Consider the following 27816-nt stretch of genomic DNA (forward strand, 5'->3'; position numbering starts at 1 on the left):
AGAGGTGAGCATGAAGCATGCCCAGCTTTCTCCTGCCTTACTAGTAGGGGGGTGGCCGGTGGCATACATCTATTAATTAATTAATTATGAGCGGGTAGATGCCCCTTTAAGGTCTGCTCAGCTCTCTAGAGGTTGCAGCTGGGGGAGGGGAGATTTAGCTTTATTTGCATTTTTTAGTACTGGGCTAGCTTTATGGGGGGTGTTTCCAAAGCTTAGAGATCTTTGGGGCTTGAGGGGGAAGAAGCTAAATTATTCTTGATGCGATGAACTAATGTAAAGACTGAATAGTAAACAGGAAATGCTTAACTCGGCTGTAAGGCGACGAGAGGCATAGAGCACTGAATTCTACTCGCAGTGCAGCACCACCGGGCGCCGAGGCGGCAGGACCGCTCCTGCCGCTCCTGCTCCCGGGCTCACAGGAGCCCAGGCATGGCTGCCTCCTACTGGATGCTGACAGGTGAGGAAACTTCACTTTCTCTCTTGCTTTGAAGACCGAGGTCCCGAAAGCAGTTCCCCTGCTGTTGGGTGAGGCTGTTGGGGGCTGGCATCCGAAGGACCGCGTCCTCCCTCCCCGATCCCTCTACCTGCTCCGGGAATGCCCTGTCCGGAGCTGCCCTCCAGCAGGAGCTCTTGAGGGACTTCGGTTTGTTTCTCTCTGGGAACTTTAATCCCTAAACCAATCTTAGAACTGGAGGGGGGAGGGCTGCTAGATGAGGATGAATAGGTGAGAAGAAATACTATAATTGAAGCTAGCTTGAGAGAACAGATGCACCTGGCAACTTTTTTTTAATTAGGGTAGCTTTTCTATTTTCCTCCCTTTGGCTTTCAGATGTTCTGAGTGGTAAAAGGGGAAGTGAGGAAGCGGTTAACTGCACCCAACTAACTTCAGAAAGATGAGTTCATCCAGAGATGGAATATGTAATATTTCCTTTTAGGGTTTCATTTATTGTTAGAGACTTACTTGGGGATTTTTTGGGGGGAGGGTTTGTTTTGGTTTTGGGGGTTTTCTTGGGGGGGGGTGAGTGGGGTTTTTTTGGGGGAGGGGGTTAGCAAAACAAATACAGCAAGTAAAATTCCCCCTAGCTAGTCAAGCTGTAGTAATGTTTTGGATCTGAATTTGGGGAAATCCAACAAGCATCAAAGAGGCTAAGGCAATGCTGAGATTCATGTGCTTGTGAACTTTGACACTGAGCTCCCCAGCACTAGCACATGGTGAACCTGTGGCAGTACAGAGGAGGAAATCAATTTCATAAGAATTGTCAAAATGCAGGCAGCAGCAAGTGGGGAAAAGGCAAGACTAGGGTTTTTCCCTCTTTGCTTTGTGCTTACTGTGTGAGAAAGAACAGATACAGGAAAACATGAAAATCTGAATGTAGTACTTAGGTGTGTCATATTTAGCCCTTTTTCATAGATGTCTTTATTACTTTTATTACACGATATTCTCCAAAATATGCTTTTGTGTTCCTTTACAGAAGGAGGCTTTGTAAAGTGGCAACAACTTAATGTGCCACAACTTCCCTTCAGAGTAGCAAAGTTGCCACTGGTACTACTGACAGATAATTCACCAGTAATGACAAAAAAGGTTTATTGTCAGCTAGGAAGACATCTCAAGGGTGGGTCCCATCCAAATCTGTCAGGGGCTTACTAGTTTTTGTTGGTTGTTTTTTTTTCTCTTTAAAAAAAGTTGGTGTGAAATAGAATACACTTAGAAATAAGAGGAGGCACTACAGATACCAGGAATGGGATTCAAATTGTCTCAAATAAGAGATAGTCCTACATAAACAAGTCAAAATATAATAAAAATTAGGACAAGGAGTTTTAGAATTACAGCAGAATAAAAAATAAAATACAAATTTATTATGTGCTCCTCTTTCATAAAAAGAAAAAAAAAGCAAATAATCTGGCATGCACTAGCAGTCAAAATCAATGTAGAATAAAGGAGGTGCATAGAGGTGTATGTTTGTCTATTTATACTGATTTTAATTTTTTTTTTAAATTCAACTTGGTATTGATGAGGCCTCTGAGAATCCTGAGTACAGGAAGTCTGAGAGATGCAAACAGTCAGGACTGCAGAGAAGTGACAAGCCTTATAAGAGTTGAAGAAATATGATCTATGAGGAAAGACTGAATGAATTATACTTGTTTCTCTAGAAGAGAGAAAACTAAGGGCAAAATGTTGAGCATTTCAAATATACATTTTTACCAAATTATTATTACCTGAGAATATTCCAAATGTCAATGTTTTCTTTGTTTTGAGAGAGCACTTATGGCTTTCTGTATTGCATATGTTGGTTTATAGAGACTGATGAATAGTTGGTTCTCCATGTCCAACAAAGGACATGAGAAAAATCAATGAAACTTGCTGTGCAAAAAACTTAGGGAATATTCACAAGAGTTTTCTTACTCTTCAGGTAATGAATAGCTAGAACAGGCTACAACACACACCACCCCACCCCCCAATAATCTCCTTCACTGAAAGCTTTGATGAATTTGGATAAACACCTGTGAGGGATGGTTGAGGTTTACTTCACCTGGCCTCAGTATAAGATAAGGTGGTTTGTTTTTTTGTTTTTTTTTTTTTTTAATGCAGCAAGTCACCTGCTTGCATGAACTGAATGTTTATTTTCTACTGGGTGGTACTGGATGCCAACTTGCAACGTTTATCTGAAATATATAGCATCTCTAGGGGTGTGAGGCTGCTTGTAAAAAAAAAAAAATAGACTGGAACCAACAAGCAGAGAAAAAGAATAAAAAATAAAATGGATATTAATGTGGAAGGTAAATATGCACTGCAGCTATTTTTTCTTGAAAGAATAGCATGAGGTCTACCCTTGCAATTTTATAATCGAAAAGAATGTAAAAGAATCGAAAATTCACCATAAATTCCCCATACAGCATTTACATAGATAAGTGAAAGGAACTCCTAAAGAAAAGCTGAATGTACACTCTCTGCCTAAGCCACAAAACATTAATACGAAATTATGAGTATGTACAAGCCCAAATTAAACAGTTATGCATGTGCTTATGTTATATTCCCTTGGGTGGTCCAGCTTCCTTCTGTGAAACTATTCATGCTAACAGTTAAGCATGTGTACTCATAGGAAGGGAGTCTGAGGTCTCATAAATAAATCCTATTATGCAATATCTGATAAAGTTGTTTTTACATCAGTATCAAGCTTAGAAATGCTGAACACACATTACTGGGCCAAATCTGAGTTCAGTGTCCTGTCCCAACAACTAATTAGTGATAGATACTTGAGAGAAATATATATGTACACCATAATGGGAGATAGGGGATGATTTTTGCTCACAGTAGTCTTGTATCTCATTAAATCCTTGACTCCAAAGCCTTTCCAAGTCAGCAAATTCCACAATCCACACTGTTTTAGTTCTTTTCTCTCTCTTTTTTTTTTTTTTTTTTTTTGGGGGGGGGGAGGGGGAACAACTAAAAGAAATCAGAAACTTCCTCTTAACAATTCTAAGTTTGCCACTTTCTCATCTCTAAGAGGATGTTCTCTGCTTTTTGGTTATCAAACTGAATGTATAGATATTCCAAACTTACTTTATCTGTTCCAGTTGCCCTGATACGCTTATGGCACATTAGTTTGTCTACTTTCTCAAATATTTGCATTCTTTTCAATCCTTCTTCATACAAGCATTTTTTCTATTCTCTGTTCTTTTCAATTTCTTTTCCTTATTCTTTCTAAATTTGCAACATTCATTCTGAAATGGAGTGTTCAGTGCTGTACACCATTTCAAAATAAGCTACAGTATTTGCATAATGACATTGTCTTTTTTATATTATTTCTGGTTTGTTAAATTTGTCTAGGCTGCAAATTGAGCTGTCTAGTTATTGTTCAGGTCCCTTTTCTGTGCAAATATCATTGAACTAATCTGTGTTTTAGTGATAATTTACAGGTTTTTCCAATGCATATTACTTACATTTGTCAACATCAAACTTCATTTGAAATGCGCTTAGCTGCCTCTGAAGCTTCTCGGAACTGTCTCATTCTGACTGAAATAACTGGTAAATTCAGGAAGCAGATCAAGTTTCAGTATAGGCTGAAGAGTAACTGAAGCTAGGATGTGTAAAAAAGATACTGCAAGTTTAACCAAAAACTTTAAGCTGAAGTTCAGTTCAAGAGCGATGTCAAAATAACAGTTCAGGTTCTGATGTTGCCTGGGTCTGGTTTTCATTTCACTCTGTAACAGTCTGTGACACCGAGGTACCATGGCATTCACTTATCACACCAAGAAAACTGGCTACTCACTTTTCTTGTCTCTTCCTTGATCTGTAACTGTGACCTTCCACAACTACTTAGTTCCTGTTTTGGGTTGGGTTTTTTTTTTCTTTCTTTCCCAAATGTGAGGGACTGTGTTAGAAGCCTTTGGAAGTTTGAATTGTCTCTGTAAAGAGCTAGAGGAGAAGGACCAGCACACGCCCCAACTCCCTCCCGCCTCATTCACGGAGAGGCTGTAGCAGGGGGGTACGCCAATTATGCAGTCCTTTCCTGCTTCACAGCACAGAGGAGCATTGCAGCTGCCTCCTAGTATCCCCCAGAAGGTTTCCCTTCAGAGATCTCTGACCCTGCATGGCCCTGGCTTGTGACATCTCCCCTGCCAGTGGGGAGGAGATGGCAGGTGGCAGATTACTTGTACCGCTCTTCAAAACACAACACCCACCCTTAGGCGCCACTTCTGCGCATAGCACACCACCACCACTCCCTTTCCCCACCCCATGCATGCGCTGGCTCTTGATGCAGCACTGGCGGGGAGGGAGTGGCTGTGTGCATGTGTGTCAGGCGCAGAGGTGAAAAGGCAGGGGGAGGTGTGCATCCAGCTGGTGCCTTTTAGGATGCACTGTGCATATGCGCCTTGGGGGGTGGTTGGGCGTTATGCATGCACACAGGGCTAGGAGCCAGCTGTGGGTGCTCAGAGGAGCCACCTTGCTGTGCCTGAGGTTGAGCTCAGGCTTCGCCGCGGGCCCGGGGCAGGCTGGTGTTTGGGATAGGCCATTCACCGCAGCCTAGGGGTAAGCCATCTGCTGGCGGGAGCGTGTGAGTCCCGCCGCCAGGCCTCTTGGGGTAGGCCTGCTGGCCGCTGCAAGGCGCAGACCAAGTCGTCCACGGGCAGCATGGGCAGCATCTGCACCACCCTCAGCCTCTATGTTGAAGCCATCGACTTTGACTCACAGGCCTGCCAGCTGCAGGTCAAGGGCACCAATGTCCAGGAGAATGAGTATGTCAAGATGGGGGCCTACCACACCATCAAGCTGGAGCCCAACTGGCAGTTCACGCTGGCAAAGAAGCAGTGGGACAGCCTGGTGCTGGAGTGCATTGAGCAGGCCTGCGACCCAGCCTGGAGTGCCTGGTCACTCCCAGCGTGACCCTCACCCGTGCCAAGGTGGAGGTGAACATCCCCTGCAAGTGGAAAGGGAGCTGCACTCAGCACGACCTGGCCCTGGAGAGGTTTTACGAGCAGGTGGTGCAAGCCATCCAGTGGTATGTCAACTTTGAGGTGGTGAAGTGTGTACTGGTGGCTAGCTCAGGCTTTGTGCAGGAGCAGTTTTGTGACTACATATTCCAGTAGGCAGTCAAGACCGACAACAAGCTTCTGCTGGAGAACAGGTCCAAGTTCCTACGGGTAAGGAGCTAAACTGTCTCCAGAGTGGGTAAAAAGATGCTTAAGAGCTGTCTGTGGTAATAGAAAATAATTATAAGGGTGATGGGAAATAATTCACTTATTAGAAAAAAATAAATTTCTGTCTGAGTATAATAAGGAAATTATTCTCACGCCTCTCAAATTATAAGGTAGTTATGAAGATACAGGGATGGTTCTTTCCTAGGATACCTTAATGTGGAGTAGAGAAAGTATTAAATATTTTAAACTCCCTATAAGTACATATTTAATCTTCAATTAAGAGTGAAGTACAAGTTGGAAATTAGTTTAACTGTAGTGTTAATCTGCCATACTGTATAGCGTGCATGTTTAATAACAATTTTCTAAAGCTTTTTAAAGAAGGAAAAAAAGTACCTGGATGTGGTATAGGTTAGTTAATGTTGCTGTTAATCTTTAACTATTTAGTACAAAATTATGCAGACCATAACACTTTTTCCTGTTCCTTAGTCATCTCATTGATTGAGTGGGGGGTTTTTGCCTTTCACTGAAATAGGCAAACTCAAAGCCTAAAATAAGTTTTCCTTTTCATAAGGATGCTTGTATCACTTTTGCATTGGAGCAGGCCTGTAATCTATGCTTGCAAAAGTGGGGGGGGGAGGCGGCGTGTCCCAGTACTTAATGGTCACAAAGTTTAGGAGTCAAATTGCATCAAGAAGCCTCCTTTTGCATTTATAGCAAAGTGACAATAATAAGTGTAAAAGGTACTTCACAGCTTTGTGAGCATAGTAGCCATGCAGTTGTGCAAGACTTGATGCTTTTGCAGTCTTAAGAGGTCTTCCTCTTCTTGAATGCTTTAAAAGGAAGAGGCTTAAGTCTTAATTTCTTAGTAGTTTCAGGTGGCACTACCTTGGGGACCGTCTACAACAGCTTGCGTATTTAATGTGGTCATTGAATAAGAGAAACATCTTTCCTGCACTTCTTAAAATACAGTTTAAAGGATTTGGGCTAGGCTTTGGGTTGCAGGAGAGAGGATCTTTTAAGAAAAGAATCATGTAGGTTTCAAGGAAGAGATAACTTTCTTGAATAATTATCAAGATAAATATTATGTACAGTGGAAGCTGTTTGTGACTGGCTAATCAAGGAAACAGTCCTTTTTATTAAAAAAAAAAACCAAACCTTTGACCTTTTTTTACTCTAGATTCACTCTTCCTCAGGACATAAATATGCATTAAAGGAAGCCCTTTGACTCAGCTGTAACTAGTTGTCTCTCTGACACTAAGGCAGCTGGTGAGGTCAAAGCCTTAGATGACTCCTATAAAATGCTGCAGCATGAGCCTGACTGGGCTTTTCATTGTCTAAAACATGTGGAGAAAGCCAATGAAGCCATAGCCTTCAATACCTTGCTGATCAGTGATGAGCTTTTCCAGCACCAGTATGTGGCTGCACGCACCCGATATGTTAAATTGGTAGATAGCATACAGGAGAATGTGGGCACAGTGCGCACTTTCTCCAGCCTTCGTGTGTCTGGAGAGTAGCTTGGCCAGCTGACAAGGGTGATAGCCATTCTGCACTCTCCTGTTGCTGAGCTCTCTGACCAGGAAGATGAATCTAGCTCTGAAGAGGATTGATAATGGTGACTTCGTTCCACGGTTTCTTTTCCAAGTCATGTTGAAATGACATTAAAGGCCCTCCCTTCCTAAATACTGTGCGCAGATGTGCCATGACATGTAATTTAAGTTTTTGATAATATTTCTTACAGTATATAGCTCTGCTCAGCACACTAATGGATATCTGTTATATGGTAATGATTATTGGTATACTGTGAATTGGAGCTGACTGTTTTTTCAAGTTATGCCCTGGACTTCCAGCAGTACGAGAAACTGATTTGACTCCCCAAAGCTGCTCATTCTGCATGTTAAGGCAGACTGGCAGCTTAGTGTTTTGGAATGTTGTCTTGGTTTTGGCTGGGATAGAGTTAATTTTCTTCTTAGTAGCTGGTACAGTGCTGTGTTTTGGATTTAGTGTGAGAATAATGTGGATAACACTCTGATGTTTTAGTTGTCGCTAAGTAGCGCTTATCCTAAGTCAAGGACTTTTCAGTTTACACCTGCTTGCTGGCAGAGCATGGGACAAGAAGCTGGGAGGGAGCATAGTCAGGACAGCTGACCTGAACTAGCCAAAGGGATATTCCATACCATAGAACGTCATGCTTAGTATATAAACAGGGGGGAGTTGGCCAGGAGGGGCGGATTGCTGCTCGGGCATGTATGAAAAGATAATAAACTAAGAGGGGAAAAAATTGTCAGACTGTCTGTTTCTGTTTAAATGCTTGAAAACAGTATTACAAAACAAATGTAAACTTCTTCATGCAAGACCTATCAAAACTATGCTTGGTTGTCTTAGGAACTCACCCTTCTCACCTGAGATGTGGCAAAGGAGTGGGATCAACATGATCTGTTAGGGGTTTTTTGGTGTTATGACTGACCACTTAAATATTTCTGTGAAACATTTGAAGCAGTCTTTCAGAAACCAGACCCTTTAAATTAACCATTTCCTCCCTAATATGATAGTAGATGCAAGACAAATTTCTTGTATAATCAGCTTAGGCAGATTTTTAAAGCTAGAAAGCACCCTGATTCCTGCTATACACGCAGTTAAATGTAAAGAACATATGAAACAGGTAGAAGAATCTGACCTTCAATAAATATTATTTATATTTAGCAAATTATTGCTTTAAACAGGCTCATTATGTCTAAACAAAGTCACTAATTTCTTTAAGATAAGCTGGTATATTAGTATTTCCATTATAAGTAACGCCTATTTGTTGCAATTGTACACTAATGATATATTCAAAATTATAGTACACCAGGAAATTCTTAGTTTAATTCTCAGCAAACTAAGAGACAAGGCAAACTGTTCCTAGGCTGTGGAATGGTTTGCTATTTTATTAGACCAAATAATTGATTCCAGTTATTCCATTTTAAAAAAAGAAATTATGAAGAGTTTTTGCTGCGTACTATAAGATGATTACAATAACAATTCTGCAAGTCTATATTTTGTGCTTGTGGTAGTGGATCATCAAGGAAAAGAAGGAGCTGTTTTGCTGCTTATGTGGGGTTTTTTTAAGGTATAACAGCAAAGATCTGGTAAGAAAATACATTCATAGTGATTATTTGAATTATTTACACTTAGAATTAAAATTCTGCACTGACTTTACAATTTATGAATATTTTTCTTTTTTCTCAGCTATAGCTATCATGACATTAAGTCTCTGAAAGAAATATAAATCTAGTTCCCCAAAGTATGGAAGGGTGGGAATTTTTTTTTTTTAGTAAGCATTTTTGTAGTAAAATAAATATGCAATTACTATGTAGACAAATTCATCCTGTTTAAGGAAACAGCTTAAGGGCTTGGTATTGAAAGTAGGCGGTGTTCAGTAGTTGCAGATACTTGGCCTGGCAAAGTTTCAGGGATGGTAGTATCTTACATTTAAAGGAATTTGAATAGTTGAAAAGTCCATATTGACAAAGATACTTGCTTAACACAGACCTTAATGTCTGTCCATAGATAACACAGAATATGCATGTTATCTGCAGATGAAATGAGTAAGTGCTAGAGCCATGGGAAAATATTTTTGTGTCTTTTCTTTGGAACTAAACATACATGAACTAAAACCTGTCCACAATATGAAAATTGTTCTCTTACACTATAAAGCATTTAGTAATTTCAAACAGTATTTCAGTTTAATTTCTGATTAGGTTCTGACATAATTTTGTGAATTTTTAGCATGATTTCTCTTCCAGTTTTTCAGTTTTCAAAATAAATGAGTATACATTGTAGGACTTCTTAATATTTATTACATTTGGTAGGAAGAAAGCTTTAAAAAGTATCATGAAATTGGCTTGATCCTGAACCCTGCTGTGCTGTTAGCTTCAAAGATTCAAATAAATTCATTGATTTAGGTCATAGAGCCTCTCTTGCAAACTCATACTTTGGAGCAGGCCCCAGTTTGTTAGTTATGTCACCTTTGGCATTTAAATCCAGTTATTATATCAAATCTTTTTGTGGTTATTTATCAGGTCAAGTTTGCAAAACATAGGTCACCACCAGCAAGAGACAAAAATAATCCTAGTTATAAAGCCAAATAAAAGATAAAACTTTTATTGATAAAAATGGTTTATAAAATTGTAAACCACTTAGCAGTATTTGACCTAGGGAATTTGTCATCTCCCTCCTTCCTGTCTTCACCATTGTACACTGAGTAAAATGCTGGTAATAAATGATCTTGTGACCACCTGTGTAACAAGAACCTATAGCTCTTCAGCTTAATTTGTGATGTAACTAGCATGATGTTTTTAAAGCCATGTAAATGTCTGAAGTAATTTTCATTTGCTACTGTTTTTTCAAAGGTTAAGTAGTCCTTAAACTTAATTTAACTTCTGAGCTGATGACCTTGGTTTACCTTTTTCTGTGAAGGTATATTATAGCTACCTTCTCAGTTGACTGATTTATAGTTTGAGCATCTTTAATTTCTTTCTGGAAGCAGCATTATCCATGCAGAAAATGTGCTCAGTTTTGTAAAGGCAAGGTGGGGATAAAAGGTGGAGTCATGTGCATGTGATCTTTTTGAGTCAGACCACTTTACTTCTGTCTGAGATTTTAATCTCTAATTCTTTTTTTTTTTTTAAGAAAACAAGCCTGTTTCATAAAGGAATAGATGTCTAGTTTTACAGGAAAAACATGTTCTCAAAATGTTTATGCTGTTTTATCTGAAGCCACATTTGTGCAGTGTGTGGTCTATTTCTTCTACAAAAGATCTAAGAAAGCAATTTTTAAAATGTGAAACTGCAATTAGAAGATCTACAATTAGGAATCATTGTTTATAACCCAAAATTGGAATTCCTTCAGGATATATTAATTTAAAAAAATGAAGGAATGACTTCAGAAAACTGCTTATCTCCGTTCTTCTTAGATACGGTAAAACTTCAGACTTGAATTTTTTTTCTTGCTCTCTGATATGCCAGTTGCTTTTATTGGGTTTGGGTGGGGTTTTTTGTTGGGTTGGTTTCTTTTTGGGTGGTTTTTTTTTTTTAAGATACAGTTAAAATGTTTATTTTGGAATGAAGTTCTTAAAATGCAGAGCTAGGTGCAGCTGAAGTGGTTTAGGTTGATGACTATTAAACAAAAAAGAAGTTTCTTCAAGCCATGCTAATGTGGAGAATGATACAGGTCGGGGAGTCATTCTTTCCCTTCTCAGTTCTTGTTAAATATACGCCTGCAACTTGTTACAAAGTGATTGAATGATAAATGGTTTGATGCTGTTGGGACTTACCATTTCTCAGTTTTGGTTTGATTTTGCAGATGGTGGGAACAGAAGAGGGATATAACATAGCAGTAGCTGATTTTGCAGTATCTGTGTTTCTCTTGTAATGGCCACAACTTGCTTTTAGAGCCTTGAGACTGAGACTTGAAATTGAGATACTGAGAGCTCAAGAGACCTTGCTAATCCTGTCACTATGGAGTTGCTATAATTTCTGATGGGCCTGCTACACAAGTCTCACATGGAGTCATTGATGTATCTGAGGCTTGTAAAAGACTGTCTTTGTTTTCCTTTCATACCTGTCTGAATGCCGCCTCCTTTTACAAAAGTAGTACAGAAGTGCTTTGTGAAACAAACACCTTAATGTGTTGCGTTGGCAGTGTGATAAGCTAAGGAAAAATTTCTAGTCAGACATTAAAAAAAAAAAAAAAATCAATAGAAGCTGATTGAAACAAACCTTCCAGAGTTTTTTGAAGGGGAGCTTAGTGAGAAGAAACAGTAAGAGAAAGCCAGAAAAAAAAAAAAAAAATCATGCTAAAAGGTTTGTTGTCTTTTAAGTGTTTCATGTTGTGTTTCAACTAAAGCATTGTTTTTTAAGATAACCAGACTAGTAAATCAAGTCAGTCAAATGGGATGTTTTTAGACTTTTTCTCTTGAAAGCCTCAGAAATCAATTATTAAAAAAATCTATTAATAGACAGTCAAGCATTATGATCTTGGTAAATACAGATTTATGATTGCTTAAGCAATTGCAAACCATCTGCATGTGTCTTATCCAAGTCTACTTGCATGGTCATGTGCTATTTCTGTTATGAGACAGAAGTCCTATTAAGTGTTCAGAAAGAATGAAATTAATGTTGACAATTAATGCTGACAACTGTAAGTCTAACCTAAATAGGTTATAAAGATTTATAATAGTCTTGGAGAGGGGGGAAGGGAGGGGGAGAGAGAGTATTGAAATTGTCACTGAAAAATGTTTAGGGCTTTAGACAGTAGTATTTTGAAATGGAATGTTTTCACTTTTACTTCTAGAACACTTTTAAAACTACTTTGTTCTCTAGCTTAAACACTTTTATTTTGACATAAGAACTGGCAAGAAATAAATGTATGTTTGAAAGCAGAAAGTTCCTACTACTGGAAAAATGAGATGTTAGAACAGCCTTCCAGTCAGAATAATTAGAGCAAAAGGTCACTTTAATATGGAATTTGTTTACCCTGAAAAATATGATGTAGTTGCCAGCAATAGATAGGAATCAATTCAGCAATCCTGTACGCTATGCTCTGAACAGAAGCAGAGCGACTGCTGTTGTTATTTTAGTGGAGTATTGTGTTGCCTAGTTTACATCAGTCTAATTCTTAGTACATACACTTGCACCACATCTCAACAGATACACCAGATAGCTCTGCAATACTGACCTCATGTCAGGATGGAGTGAGCAGGCAGTGATTAGCTGTCTGAGCTGACAATGCAAAGATGGTTAGATTAGGTACCTGATATGGGTTTAGTGAGTACTTTCCTCTCAATCTCTGTCAGTTTGATGTCCTCCAGGAGCTCTAAAGATTTATTAAAAAATAATTTTTGAGCATTTTATTTGTAAACAGGCATCAGACTCAAGTCATTGATCATTAAATGTGTTTCCTTTAGAAAGCATGCTTCCTCCAACGATTCTGAAGCAAGCTGCTGTGAGTTGTTCCTCTGTTTATCTCGGCACAGCTTAGAAAAGTCTGTCTTGGACAAAGGCAACTGCGGTATCCAAAGAGCTATAGACCAAAGAAGAATGAGGGGGGGAAAAAAAGTGCAGCATCAGCACTGTTGTGCTGCCTCGTAGCTGGGCTGGAAGGAAAAGCTGAAAGTGATCCATTGCCACTCTCTGCTGCTGAAACTGTAGTTAAGGTGCTACTTGCGTAAAGCTGATGATAAATCTATGATAAGGTAACATGTATTTACAGAAGTTCTAGGAGTATTGTGGGACATAAGCTGGTGGCATGAGGTTCTTTTGTGCATTTTTAGGAGGTCCTTTTTTAACACTTACAGCTCCCGTTGACTTCAGAGGACTGAGTCACTCTTAAATATGACCAAAACTGACCTTAGCTTTGCAAACTTCAATTTACCCTGGAAAAGTGGCGTCCACACAAGAAAATAAAATTTTCTCACTGTTAAGCTTCCATAGTACTTTTGTGAAGTTGATGCAGATGTTTGAAAGGAGGAATAACAGGTTCTTTATGGAACTCCTGGTAATGCCAGAATACTTTCTGAACAGGACTGGGCCAGACAGATATCTTAAAATCACGAGTGTACTTCATGTGCTGTGGGTGGGAAAGATAAGTTATTAGTGCCAGTAATTCATGTAGAAAGCTTTATCTTAAACTGCATCTAAAAACCAGGATGTTTTTCTACTTCTAGAGTCCAGCTTTAACTTTGGGGGGGAAATAAACCTTCCTCTTACCTCTTCATGGCTAGTTCCAAATTTCCCTGAATTGCTTATTGACCAATAAAAAAAGAACATTTGCAGTAAAAAGATCTGGGATTAATTCTGCAGTGCTTTCAACTGGCTTACCAGTAAAATCCCTATACCAACAGTACAGCAAAAGAGGTGTTCATGCTCTTACTGGTACTTGAGTGTCTTAATCTTTAAAAATTAGTAGATATGGTTGATGATGCTTAAGTTGTCAATATGTTGCTATTCAATATTGATAATTCATGGTGATATACTGGCTTTTGGAGAATTTATTAACTTTTTAATTGAAAAACAAAGTATCTTGACTATAAAAATATAACACAAAATAATAATATTAAATACCCATAAACTGTTACTGCAATTTTTTAAATTACTTTATTTCCCAAACTGCACTGTGAAATGACAATGGTAGAGGCACAGATCTTGAGTATATTCCACTTCAAAGATGTCACACTTTAATATTTCAGGGAATAAGTTTCTAACATACTCTAGAGGGGTATCTTTTTTATTCTTGTTTCAGCTGAGAGATATAGGTGTGAAGTTGGCATTTTGGCTTCATCGGGTTTTCTGATTATCTCAGGTGAACACTGTATGCCACTTCCTGAACTACTGGTACATGAATCCATTTAGCAGAAAGCTAGGTTTTATCTATTGCCTGTAAATTATGTTCACCTCACAGGTAGACTGGAGATTAACTACTAACATATAAAATGACGAGCCTGTAAAAGTCCTTGTGATTGTCTTAGACCGTAAGAAGAGTAAAGCTGCTTAAGTAAATATGCGTAGCAACAGTTTATGAATTGCCTAGTGCAATAACAGTTGTTCTTGTGATGGTTTTTGTCCAAATGAACAAACCTTTGTATTGCTGATCTTCAGTTTTTCTTAGGGTGCAGTGTCTTTTGTGATGTGTATCTGATGGTGTGTTTTGTGGCCTCTTCTAGATTAGGCAGCTGTTTTATGGTTGTTTATGTTCATGGAAGACTGGATTTAATGACCACTGTGGTCATTTGCAGTCCCACATTCTTGTCTGCTTGGATTTCTCAGTTAAAAATGTAAAATGTATGTTATCACTGAGTCATATTCTTTAAACTGTTCAGTGCAAGAAAAGATTTCTTATCACAGGTAACAATTTGTAGGTAGAGACGAGTAAGGAAACAGACTGGCTGAGGATTATCTTCTCTTTCACCAGTGAACAATAATCAGTTTCAAACCAGAAAAGCTCTGTATGTCTTGGTAGAGAGCTGATACTGTGATTATCCATGCTGGTGCGTGCTTGAGACAGGCTCAAGATTTTGCTAGTAAGCAGGTTAGAGCTGATCTGTGTAAACAGGCAGTGCCTGCTACACTGTGCCGGTGTTCCCTGTGGGCATTTCGCTGCTGTACAGTTGGGGATGAAGAGGCACTTCCATCTGACCTCGTGGTGTGAGAGCACTAGCAGCTGGGGACCATTCATGGTGGAATTCCAGTATTTCAACAAATACATGACTTATTTTCCGTTACTGCCTATAGCAATCTCTTATCAACTATATTCCCACTGTAGTCATGTTTTCTGGTTACTGATAGAAGTTTAAAACAACATCTTGACCAATATTATTGGCAATACAATTGATTCATTGCAAAGAATTAACATAAGCAATAGAAAAGAGGAATTATTTGGATGATGGTTCATTTTTTTCAGTTTAAGCTCAATGTCAAGCATTTTTAAACCTTTCAAAATTCACTTTTAGCAATAGTAGGTTTCATCCCTTACTCTCCAGTTCTGCTCTCAGAAAACTGCAAGTATGATTAAATAAAAAAAAAAAGGCTTAAACTTTACTAGGATACTTACATTTGTAAAAGTGTTTTCTGTCTTAGGCTGTTGTAGCATTTCCCTGTGCCGTTTAAATGGAGTTCAGTTTTGTAAAAATCCTTTTGATTTACATTTTGTTGGAACCTGTTAGCAGCGCATTTATATAATGAGTTTGTCTGAAAAATAATGTAAAAGTCTTTGTGCTAAGAAACAGTTGAAAGTTTAAGAGTTTTCAAGTCCCTGTTGAAGTAAGGCAGTAAGTATTGTGAACAGGGGAAACATGGAATTCTTTTTTTATGTAGCCATGACATAAGAACCTGGAGCAACATAGCGGTTCCCTCTTAATCTACTAGAAGATGACTTAGATAAAGAAAAGGAATGTTCTGTTGTGTTTCATTGAAAACTATCATAGATGCTGTATTATCAGAAATATTAGGAAAGATGTTCTCCATACAACTTGACTATAGTTTGGAAGTTGATTTCCCCCCCCCCCTTTTAATATTGTGGTGGGTTGACCCTGGCTGGATGCCAGGTGCCCACCAAAGCTGCTCTATCACTCCCCCTCCTCAGCTGGACAGGGGAGAGAAAATAAAACAAAAGGCTCATGGGTCGAGATAAGGACAGGGAGATCACTCAGCAATTACCATCACAGGCAAAACAGACTCGACTTGGGGAAAAATTAATTTAATTTATTACCAAGCAAATCAGAGTAGGATAATGAGAAATAAAACCAAATCTTATAAACACCTTCCCCCCACCCCTCCCTTCTTCCCGGGCTTAACTTTACTCCTGAACTTTCTACCTCCCCCCCCCCCCGAGCGGTGCAGGGGGACAGGGAATGGGGGTTTGGGTCAGTTCATCACACGTTGTTTCTGCTGCTCCTTCCTCCTCAGGGGGAGGACTCCTCACACTCTTCCCCTGCTCCAGTGTGGGGTCCCTCCCACAGGAGACAGTCCTTCACGAACTTCTCCAATGTGAGTCCTTCCCATGGGCTGCAGTTCTTCATGAACTGCTCCAGCGTGGGTCCCCTGCAGGGTCACAAGTCCTGCCAGCAAACCTGCTCCAGCATTGGCTCCTCTCTCCATGGGTCCACAGGTCCTGCTAGGAGCCTGCTCCAGCACGGGCTTCCCACAGGGTCACAGCGTCCTTCGGGCATCCACCTGCTCCGGCGTGGGGTCCTCCACAGGCTGCAGGTGGATATCTGTTCCACCACGGACCTCCATGGGCTGCAGGGGGACAGCCTGCCTCACCATGGTCTTCACCACGGGCTGCAGGGGAATCTCTCTCTGCTCCGGCGCCTGGAGCACCTCCTCCCCCTCCTTCTTCACTGACCTTGGTGTCTGCAGAGTTGTTCCTCTCACATCTTCTCACTCCTCTCTCTTGCTGCAACTCCTACTCCCCTGTAACTTCTTTTCCCTTCTGAAACACTTCTTCTGCCTTGTTGCCCCACACGATGATGTCATTGATGTATTGTAGATGTTCAGGGGCATCACCCTGTTCCAGTGCAGTTTGGATTAGACCATGAGAAATGGTGGGGCTGTGCTTCCACCCCTGGGGCAGTCGATTCCAGGTGTATTGGACACCTCTCCATGTGAAAGCAAACTGTGGCCTGCATTCTGCTGCCAAAGGAATTGAGAAAAATGCATTGGCAATGTCAATTGTAGCATACCACTTGGCTGCCTTCGACTGCAGTTCATATTGGAGCTCTAACATGTCTGGTACAGCAGCACTCAGTGGTGGCGTCACTTCGTTCAGGCCACAATGGTCTACTGTTAACCTCCACCCTCCATCAGACTTTTGCACTGGCCATATGGGACTATTAAAAGGTGAGTGAGTCTTGCTGATCACTCCTTGGCTCTCCAGTTGATGAATCAGCTCATGCATGGGAGACAGGGAGTCTCGGTTTGTGCGATATTGCCATCGGTGCTACCGTCCTGGTAGCAATTGGCACCTGCTCTTCTTCAACTTGCAGCAATCCCACAACCGAAGGGATCTTCCGAGAGGCCAGGCAGGGTAGATAGCTGTTTGATCTTCTCTGTGTTCACAGTGGCTACACCAAAAGCCCATTGGTTACCCCTTTGGGTCCTTGAAGTACCCTCTCCTGAGGTAGTCTATGCCAAGGATACAAGGGGCCTCTGGGCCGGTCACAATGGGGTGCTTTTCCCACTTGTCCCCTGTTAAGCTCACCTCAGCCTCCAATACAGACAATTCTTGGCATCCCCCTGTCACCCCAGAGATCCAGATGGGTTCTGTGCCCCTATACCCTGATGGCACCAGCGTACACTGTGCACCAGTGTCTACCAAAGCCTTATACTTCTGTGGGTCTGATGTGCCAGGCCATTGAATCCACACAGTCCAGTATACCCGGTCATCCCTTTCCTCCTCCTGGCCAAAGGCAGGGACCCTCTATTCCTGTTCCTCGTCAGAGTATTTACTGTCTGACCCTTGCAGTGCCAGACCAGAAGTCCCCTCACCAGAATCAAGGGAGGTGATTTCAGTTCTTCTATGTCTGGGAGATCGCCGATTGCCTTCTTGTGTCTCTACAGCAACTACACTGACAGCCTTCTTGGGCGACCCCTTCTTAACAGCTGTCTTCCCTCTCAGTTAACGTACATGGGCTTCCAGCTTAAAGGTGGGTTCACCATCCCACTTCCTCATGTCCTCCCCCTGGTCACGCAGGAAGAACCAGAGTGCACCACGCGGCATGGGCCTGGGGCTCCCTTTCCCTCTGACTGGGGCAGGAGGGGATTGACTTCTTGGGGCGCCCCTAACAGCCAAGGCGCTGTCCCATAGGGATGAGGAGGTACAGAGATTTTCTTCAAAGTTTTGGAGCCAAGAAGATGCTCTCTCCACAGTTGGTGTATCCATATCTGGGCAATACATTGCTGCCAAGCTGTTAGAATATGATGCTGGGGCACTTTGAATCACCTTCCTCCACATGGCCCATGTGCACAGGACATCCTCTGGATCTTTGGAGACCTCATAATCGTCTAGATCACTGTAGATGACTTCCAGCACCGCTAATTCTCTCAGGTATTGGATGCCTTCATCTGCAGTAGTCCACTTTCCTGGGGAGTTCACAAGGTCTTCCTTGAATGGATATCTTGCCCTCACACTTGAGAGGAGCTGTCTCCAGAGACTGCAAATTGCTGCCTCTTTTCCAATTCCTCTCTCAATTCCCCGGTTTCTAGCAAGGGATCCCAGCTGTTGGGCTTCCTTACCTTCCAATTGCTGACTGTCGGCCCCACTATCCCAGCATCGGAGCAGCCAGGCAGCAATCCGCTCACCTGGCTGGCAGCTGTAATCTTTCCGCATGTCTCGAAGTTCTGATGAGGTCAGGGACCAGGTAGTTTCCGCTTCCTGTCTGAGTTCTCTCATTCCTTCCTCCCATTTCTTTGTCGAAGGACTGGCTTCTTGAACAAACCTTTCCTCTTCTTCCTCCTCCCTTACTAATCGAGGGTATGGACCCATTGTTCTCCTTGTCCACTGTTTCTTTTTCACTACTGAGGCAATTACTGTAGTTGTTGTTGTTCGGGTGCCTATCATCTCAACCATGATGTTCTCAGATGCAGTTTGGGTCCCTGCCTCAACCATAATCCTCTGAGAGTACTGAACTGTGGCTCGATAGGCACAGGCCAGGCCCCAGTACAGTGCCAGAAGCTGCTGGTTTTCATTGGGGTAGGCAAGGCACCCTTCTACCAGGTGGCATGTCAGTTTGCCAGGGTTGCTTGTCTGTTCAGATGTAAAGTCCCAGGTTATGGGAGGTGATAACTGCCCTAGGAATCTGCCCAAATCCTTCCACACACCCTGCCACCCAGGGACCGGCGGCCTCAGGGCACATTTCAGTATTGCCTCACCCAAAAGTTGTCTTCTCTTACACCAGGACGAGACCAGATTCCACAAAACCCATAATATGCCAACAGTATTAATTAGTAGTATTAAACAGCTCACATAAGGGTGAACAAGGACCTCAGGAGCCTGCATAACGAAACCATCCACATCAGTCCCGGGTAGGTAGAGGGAGATATATTCCCTCATCTTCTCCACAAGATAGCTCCCCAGCACAGCAAGGCCATCAATGCCAGGGCAAAGCACATCATAGTCATTATTTCTATTAACATGTTTCCAAGCTCAGCAAAATAAAGAGATAAGCAGTGCAGCCAACAAACTCCGTGACCCACACAGGAGCTTGCCACTTAACAACTGCTATAGCTATAGCACGCTTAATACAAAACTGCTGTTGTCGAGCCCCACATTGGGTGCCAAAAAGGACTGTGGTGGATTGACCCGGGCTGGAAGCCAGGTGCCCACCAAAGCCGCTCTATCGCTCCCCCTCCTCAACTGGACAGGGGAGAGAAAATATAACGAAAGGCTCGTGGGTTGAGATAAGGACAGTTTAATAAAGCAAAAGCAAAGGTCATGCGCGAAAGCAAAGGAAAACAAAAGATTTTATTCTCTACTTCCCATCAGCAGGCGATATCCAGCCACTTCCCGGGAAGCAGGGCTTCAATACGCGTAGCAGTTACTCCAGAAGACAAACATAAATAATGAATGCCCCCAACTTCCTCCTCCTTCTCCTAGCTTTTATTGCTGAGCAGACGTCATATGGTATGGAATATCCCTTTGGTCAGTTTGGGTCAGCTGTCCTGGCTATGTCCCCTCCCAAGATCTTGCCCACCCCCAGCCTACTGGTGAGGGGGGGGCAATGTTGGAGAGACAGCCTTGATGCTGTGGGAGCACTGCTCAGCAGTAGCCAAAACACTGGTGTGTTGTCATCAACACCTTTCTAGCTACCAATGCAGAGCACAGCACTATGAAGGCTGCTATGGGGAAAATTAACTCCATCTCAGCCAGACCCAATACAATCATGCACATCTGAGATTTAATTCTGAAGTGTGTACATCCCTGCTTGGCTCTGGAATTTTTCCTTGGTCAAGCTCTCTGCTTGCTTTTGGGTTTGTTTGGGGTTTTTTTTCCCCAAATCACTGCATAGCAGAGCTGTATTAGACCAAAGGAAAAGAGATATTTGTAAGCTTCCATCTTTTCCATTCCACTGCACTTATTACAGTTTTTTGGATCACAGCTGAATTGATATTGATGTGTTTTATAAGACATCAAATATGAGCTATTGGCTTTTAGCATGTGTGTTGACTGCATATGTTTTTGCTGTACTATATAAAAACTGGCTTGGATTTAAGTTCTGTAGTGCTTTGGCTAGTTGGGTGTGAGAGGGTTATATCAGGATATTTGCACTTCCTTTTGGAGGATTTCTTCTCTTCCTGAAGCCTTGAGAGATTCGGTTGAGAGTGAGCCAATTATTATGCTCAGCCTAAGGTGATGAAAGACAGGAGTTTGTAGCCATTGTGAAGTAAAGAAATGGAAAAAGTTGATGCTTTTCAGAAAGCCTTTATTGCCACCAGTCCATTTCCACTCTGATGGAAAGAGTCGTAGCCTTAAGACTGCTAACCTTTGAGAAAATTTACCCAACAATCTTTGAAAACAATTGGGGGAAAAATTAACAAATAATGATACCAGATCAGGAAGGCAAAAAGAAAAAATAATTGTCCTTCATCCTGGTGGGGAGATAGTAACATGAGTTTTCAGCTAGGCATAGTTTTTTTGCATCAGTTCTGTGATTATCACATTTCCCAGAATGTTCAGAAGGAATTGTGATCATTTCTGTCCTCCTGGGGGGTTTTATAGATGGGTGATTTTGAATGCAATGGGATAGACTGACTAAGTCTAGACTGATCAGATAGACTGTTTGGGTTTTTTTGTGTGTGTGTGTGCCCGCGCTATGGTTTACATTCTCTTAAAAGAGTATAGTATTTTTTATGTGTAAATAACAGCATAGTGGCAAAATACCCACCCTCAGAAGTACATTAATTTGGCTGCAGTGTTTTGGCAGTTTTCTCTGATTTTTTTTTTTTTTTTTGACAGAGTATTTTTATTTCATTTTTCAAAGATAGCTTGCAAGGGAAAGCACAAGTACAAAGCATGGATTCAAAAGAAACTTAAAAATATGTAGACAATGGCATTTGCAATTCACATTTGAACAGTGACAGGTAGTAATTTACTCCAACTCACAGGATTGGCCAGTGTGATGAGTATTCAGTGCTTTCTCTTTCATTGATCCTGTACTAGTATATTGAGATTACAAAAGGTGTAGAGCATATTGCATAATAAGTGTTACCAGTCTCCATCTTCTCAAAATAAACATCATTTTGGTGGAGAATAGGCATGACGTACTGTTGAACACATATCACACTAACATGTGTGCTTCACCAGCAACGAAGCTGGTGAAGGGCCTAGAGAACAAGTCTTATGAGGAGCAGCTGAGGGAACTGGGGTGGTTTAGCCTGGAGAAAAGGAGGCTGAGGGGCAACCTTCTCGCTCTCTACAACTACCTGAAAGGAGGTTGTAGCGAGGTGGGTGTCGGTCTCTTCTCCCAAGTAACAAGCAACAGGACAAGAGGAAATGGCCTCAAGTTGCACCAGGGGAGGTTTAGACTGGATATTAGGAAAAATTTCTTCACCGAAAGGGTTGTCAAGCATTGGAACAGGCTGCCCAGGGAAGTGGTTGAGTCACCATCCCTGGAGGTATTTAAAAGACGTGTAGATGTGGTGCTTAGGGACATGGTTTAGTGGTGGACTTGGTAGTGTTAGATTAATGGTTGGACTCGATGATCTTAAGGGTCTTTTCCTACCTAAATGATTCTATGATCTCTGCCTCAGAATTTCTGATTTATTTCTATAAGCTTTCATATGGTTTTTATTATGAGCTTCAACTTTGATATTGTAAAATACTTCTCTGATTTAAAGATGCATTTAAGCTAACTGATTATTAACCATAATGGAGTGGTGCTATGTAAGGATGGTCATACCATTTTTTTTTTTAAACAGGTACTGATGGGTTAACCTCCTTAACCATTTGTGATACCTATTGCACAATCTAGCTACATCTTTGGATTGAATCATAGGCATAATGTTGAAGAAACTGTTGCTTGAGGTGAAGTGATTTATGTGATTAGATAAGCTAGAAAATGTATGGGAGCTACTTGTTTAAGAGGGGGGGAAAAAAAAAATGAGTTTGCTTCCTCCTGTTAAGTGTTACAGATTTTAATTTCTTAGGAAATCTGAAAAGAATACTTAGACATAGTTAGGAATTATTTAGCATGATAAGAATAATAAGGCTTTGGATACTCAATTAGCATCATACTTGTTTAAAAGAATACACAAGATTATTATTGAATCTACTTGGCCTTTTCATTTAGCATAACAGCAACAAAACTAATTGGAAATATGTAAAGTATACCTTTTAGTGTAGGAAAAGCAGTCCAGTTCGCAATGTGAAGTCAAATGAAAAAATCACTATGGAAGAAGTGACTTTGGGGCTTGCTAAGGATTTTGACGTGTGTTTCCCATAGCAATAGCTGTACCATGCTGATTTCGACAAGGCTACACAGTGGAAAGCTTACAGCAGCAGGACATTAGCCTGCAAAACTGGGATTCAGCATAACTGAGCAAGTTGAAAGTTTGTAGAAAACCAACCTGAACATCATACTTGACTCTCCCTATCAACCTAGAGTAATTTTGAGTGGTGGAAATCCTACAGGTCCATGAGCAGTTGTGGAGAGTATTGTGAACACCACATTTTTCTTTAGGTTAAAGAGTCCTTGTTTATTCACTTGACTCTTTGCATGAAATGAATCTCTTGCTCCTTTTTAAGCTTCTGGTTTTTATGTCGGAAAATAACATATGTGATCATTTTAACCATGTTTTTGGTGTGAAATTTGAGTTAAATACAGATGACTATAAATACCTTCCATCTCCAAAAAAAAAAAAAAAAGTTAAAAGATAAAGGGTCCTGGGGGCCTATAGATAAAGCTAGATGATGGGAAACAAAAGTTTTATAGTGGGATGTTCAGGAGGAAATGGTCTGTCTTTGATAGCAAAGGAGGATGGGCCTAGAGGGGAACACAAAGGTTGTAGGGACTTGAATGGAGTTAAGTATTGATGGAAGTACTACATCCAAAAGATGGACTGGAGATCACTGGAGACAAGTTGAAACATTTTCTATTCTATAAGTTATTTCACTTTCATCAAGCTACTAAATTTTCTAAGCCTCTGTACAAGTCTAGTAGCTGACCTCACAAAGTTTTCTGTATGTGACTGCATATTTCTAAGACTTTTTCTCCCTTCTGTGAGAAACTGCCAAGTGCTAAGAATTGTGCCGATGAGAGGATTACTTTTCAAACTTTGTACAAAATGGCTTTATTCTGATGACTGTCAACAGAGTGAGGTGCATGTTCTTGGTCTATGCTATCGTATTTTCAGAAGTTTTGTCTATTGCACTGTGTTACTCATTTGGGACCATGTTACAAAGCTTGGATTCAGTATATTTTCAGGCTTGACACTGTGTTATAAAGCTATTTTCCAGTACAAATTTTTCAGTAGGAAACCAGCAAAGGAAGCTTTACTTAATGGGTTGTACAAAGCATTTAATTGGTTTTGAAAAGCATGTGTCTACTGAATCTGGAACCACTTTCAAATATATATTTCTTTGTCTTTTTTGGGACACTTATCTACTTTTAATAAGTTGTCTTTTTTTTAATTATTTGGCCTCATTCCAGAAAGTCAGTCTTTTGCTCTTCAAAGGTTAAAGATTAAAGAAAAAATGCTGGAGGCAATATTATACAAAGGTTCTTTTGTAGCCCTGAAAAATAAAAGGCTTGATTTAAGCAGTACTGAAAAAGTTTCAAAAGTTGAAACTTTTTTTAATATACAGCTTTATTTGAAATACACTGATATTTAGCCATCCAGAACTGAATACAGCAGGAACTCCTACCACAGTCTCCTTGGCCTTCCACTATTAGGCCAAAGCACTGTGGCCTCTGAGCTCACAGACGGCAATTGTACCATGCCATCGTATTTTCTTCCACTTGGGATGTCTGTCACTAAATCTCTTTTTCATAAGACAAGACTGTATAATCCTGCAGTGACATTATCACAAATGAAACAAAAAATAAAATGTGAAGATTCTCCCATTTACTGGTCCAGCAAAGAATCCACTTTCACGTGTTTGAGCCGTGATTTCACAAATAGCATTTTTATAGGTATGTCTTTGTAAGCAGATGCATTTTAAACTTCCCTTGCTACCGGCCAGATGCAGTCTAGCCCTGAACCTAAATCCAAAGTCTTGTGTTGATGCAGCTAAAAGATCCAGCTTTCAGGAGGTTTTATTTGCTCAGGCTTAGTGCTGCACTTACTGAAGGAAACAGCTTGTTTTCTGTTACTGGCATGATTCCAGCTAGCTGAGAGCAGCAGCACAAGCTTGCACATGCCAACACTCAGTGGTATCAATTTCCTCAAGTGAAAGTTTTCTAATTGCAGAGGATGATACTATTTGCCACTGTTTTGACATTAAGCTTTTATGGGAGGCCAAGCCACTACTCCCAGTCCTGCTTCCCTCACTGAGTAACTGTCACCAACATCCCAGATACTTCCTTTTATGCTGTTTGCTTCATATGTTTTCAAAGATCACAACAGAGGCAGGTAGTCTTTTGCAATATCAGCATAAAATACTTTTAAAGGCAGTTATTGCCTTGTAAACTAGGACATCCTTCCTAATATCACATAGCTTTCAGTACGTTTTGATCGGATGCACTGTTCTGTATTGGTATACTGCACTCCTGTGTCATTTGCAGGTCTTTAAAATACCCTGACAGCATCACTTGTTATAATATATTGTAATATGTCTTGTGCTGTACAAGACAATAAAGCAGTTTGGTGGGGTTTTTCTGGGGGTGGTGGTGGTGTGTTTTGTTTTTGTTTATTTTTTTGGGTGGGGTTTGTTTTGTTTTTTTTTTTCCCAAGAGGTCCAGGTATATGAGAACTACATAAAATGTTAATCTTATTTTAATCTTCATCTTAAATTTCTCTGTCCTCTTTTATTGTCCAGGATGAAAGCAGTCTGACGTTTTTTTGTTTTGGTTTGGTTTGGTTTTTTTTTTTTGCTAATAACTTTTTTGGAGTTTCCCAATATTTTCCAGTTGTGCATACTTTTGCAAGACATTTCTACTTGGTTTGTTTTCCTTCTTGGTTGCACTGAGACCTGCTTTGTTTCAGTCTCTTATTGCAAAATGCAGAGGAATTAATAAGGGCACCTGAAATGCTGTAGCAGTAAATGTGTGTCATGGTTTAACCCCAGCCAGCAGCTAAGCACCACGCAGCCGCTTCCCCCTCCCTCCTCCCAGTGGGGTGGGGAGAAGAATTGGGAAAGAAGGCAGAACTCGTGGGTTGAGATAAGAACGGTTTAATAACTGAAGCAAAATATAATACTAACAATAATAATAATGAAATATAATAATAGTAATGAAAAGGAATATAACAAAAAAAAAAAGAAATAAAACCCAAGAAAAGACAAGTAACGCACAATGCAATTGCTTACCACCCACTGACCGATGCCTGAGCAGCGATCCCCGCCTCCTGGCCAACTCCCCCCTGTTTATATACTGGGCATGATGTTCTATGGTATGGAATATCCCTTTGGCTAGTTCAGGTCAGCTGTCCTGGCTACGCTCCCTCCCAGCTTCTTGTGCACCTACTTGCTGGCAGAGCATGGGAAACTGAAAAGTCCTTGACTTAGGATAAGCACTACTTAGCAACAACTAAAACCTCAGAGTGTTGTCAACATTATTCTCACACTAAATCCAAAACACAGCACTATACCAGCTATTAAGAAGAAAATTAACTCTATCCCAGCCGAATCCAGGACAGAGGGAAGTGGAACAAACTTTGTACTTTGATCTGAATTTTTAGTCATTCTGTTAACACAACATGAAATAATTAAAAATCTTATTTTGGAACACTTTGACCACATGCTGGTGGGGAGAAGTAGCGTATGGCCAACATGTAAGCCCTGTTCAATGTAAAGTGCAAATTTGTCCTTTCCTATTTTTGCAAAAAACATTTGTATTTCTCAGAATAACCATTGTTTATAGAGGATGCAATTGTTATTTGCTACAGACCACACACAGGTAAAATATCTGAACTGAATTTACTCTCTTCTCTTGGTTAAGTCAGTCTTCATGATATCACTTATTGTGGGTGATTTGCAGTGATCTTTTTTTCATCATTAAAAAGCCAGGTATTAGACTTTGTTCTACAGTTCAGGTTATGTTTATATCCATCTGTTCTAGAAAAATATGGGTGCCTATTCTGCAGTTCTCTGTTTGCAAAGGCCAGGCAATATGCATGTGGACAAGTGCCAGGAAAATCTAGTTTTGCATGGTTTAGAGGCAGAATGACCAGGCAGACAGCATGAAAGTTTGGTTAAAAATCTCATTAAATAAAACAGAAAAAAATTTATTAGTGGCTACTGGACAAGTATGAGCTACTACTCTAGGTTTGTAATAGAAATAATATTTGGGGGGTTGTCTTGGTGACTGAGTGCTAACCTTTCACTTACAGGTACAAACTGTGCTCAGCAAAGAATGCCGCGTGCACCAGCTAGTTTTCTTCCTCAGTTTAAATCAGTAGTGAGAGGGATGTTGTCCCAGGTTTTCTACACTGCCTTGTTTCTTGTTATACAAGAAGTTAAAAGCTGGAATTTCAGTTTTATCCATTGATAAACATTTATGTTCGGCATTTCTGATCAGTACTTTGTTCTGAATCTTTAGTCATTCTGTTAACACAACATGAAATAATTCAAAATCTTAATTTAATTTACCTACAATAATTGTGATTATATAGTCAAATACTACATGCCTCAAAAACAATATTTTTTTTTTCTCCTTAATCCCCATAACTCTCAAAAGAATTCTCTCCAATTTCCCTGTAGCTGCTCTTTTTCCACTGCTTCTGCCAATAGTCTTTTTACTACTTCTACACAAGTTTGCTAGAAACAGATGAGAATGTGAACATTTTAGAAGCTGGAAGTTTGGAGGAGAACAAGCTAGATATTGTTATTAATATAAAGTATCATTTTCATAGTCATGATCAGCGGTATTTTTAAATGTTCTGAATCGTCAGCTTATGTGTACGATGTTCTTTATTGAAAAATGAAACAAAATGTGAAAGTCAGGTTGCCATAAGTGAAGTAATTATTGTTAGTTGACAATGTAATGTGGGTCACCATAAACTCCATTTTTCCATTTACCATCTGCAGATTCAAACATATCTTTGACTAGTGAGACTTCTTTTTACAGAATCTGTGGAAAATATAATAAGATACCTTTAAATCTATTAATTATTTATAAGTTAATCTTACACTGCTTATCATGACCCTTACTTTTATTCAAAAGCATTATGCTCATGATGTTTCGTAGCACATGGAAGCCACAGAAGGTCATGTAATACATTTGCATATTAAAATATGCCACAGTTTATGTACAAAATCAAACTTCAAAGCATCTGATTTCTGGCTAAGATAGAACGGAAAGTTGAGAGAGCAAAAGGATAGACATACTGGATCAAATCAAGACCGTGTTTAGTTACCCATTGAACACATAACGTTTAGCATCCAAAACATCCTTTGCTGACAAGGCCTATGGGTCTATTCCCTGCTGTGTGGAGTCACCTCCTTTTTATTTCTGACCAGTCTGGCCCATCCTAGCTTCTTTTGATTCCT

The 27816-nt window shown here is 40.4% G+C and overlaps 1 protein-coding gene and 1 pseudogene across 1 annotated transcript in view; both read left to right on the plus strand.

Annotated features, from left to right (window-relative positions):
* Positions 1-406: 406 nt before the first annotated feature.
* The window catches only part of LOC127028624 (integrin alpha-1-like), a 92418-nt gene continuing 65008 nt past the window's right edge, over positions 407-27816 (plus strand). Inside the window, exon 1 of the mRNA XM_050914345.1 lies at positions 407-457. Within this exon, the coding sequence (XP_050770302.1) occupies positions 430-457 (28 nt within the window). The 5' untranslated portion in view covers positions 407-429. The remainder of the gene's footprint in view (positions 458-27816) is intronic.
* LOC127028625 (protein pelota homolog) lies at positions 4593-7247 on the plus strand (annotated as a pseudogene).

The sequence above is a fragment of the Gymnogyps californianus genome, unplaced genomic scaffold, assembly GCF_018139145.2.
Source record: "Gymnogyps californianus isolate 813 unplaced genomic scaffold, ASM1813914v2 HiC_scaffold_37, whole genome shotgun sequence".
NCBI lineage: Eukaryota > Metazoa > Chordata > Aves > Accipitriformes > Cathartidae > Gymnogyps > Gymnogyps californianus.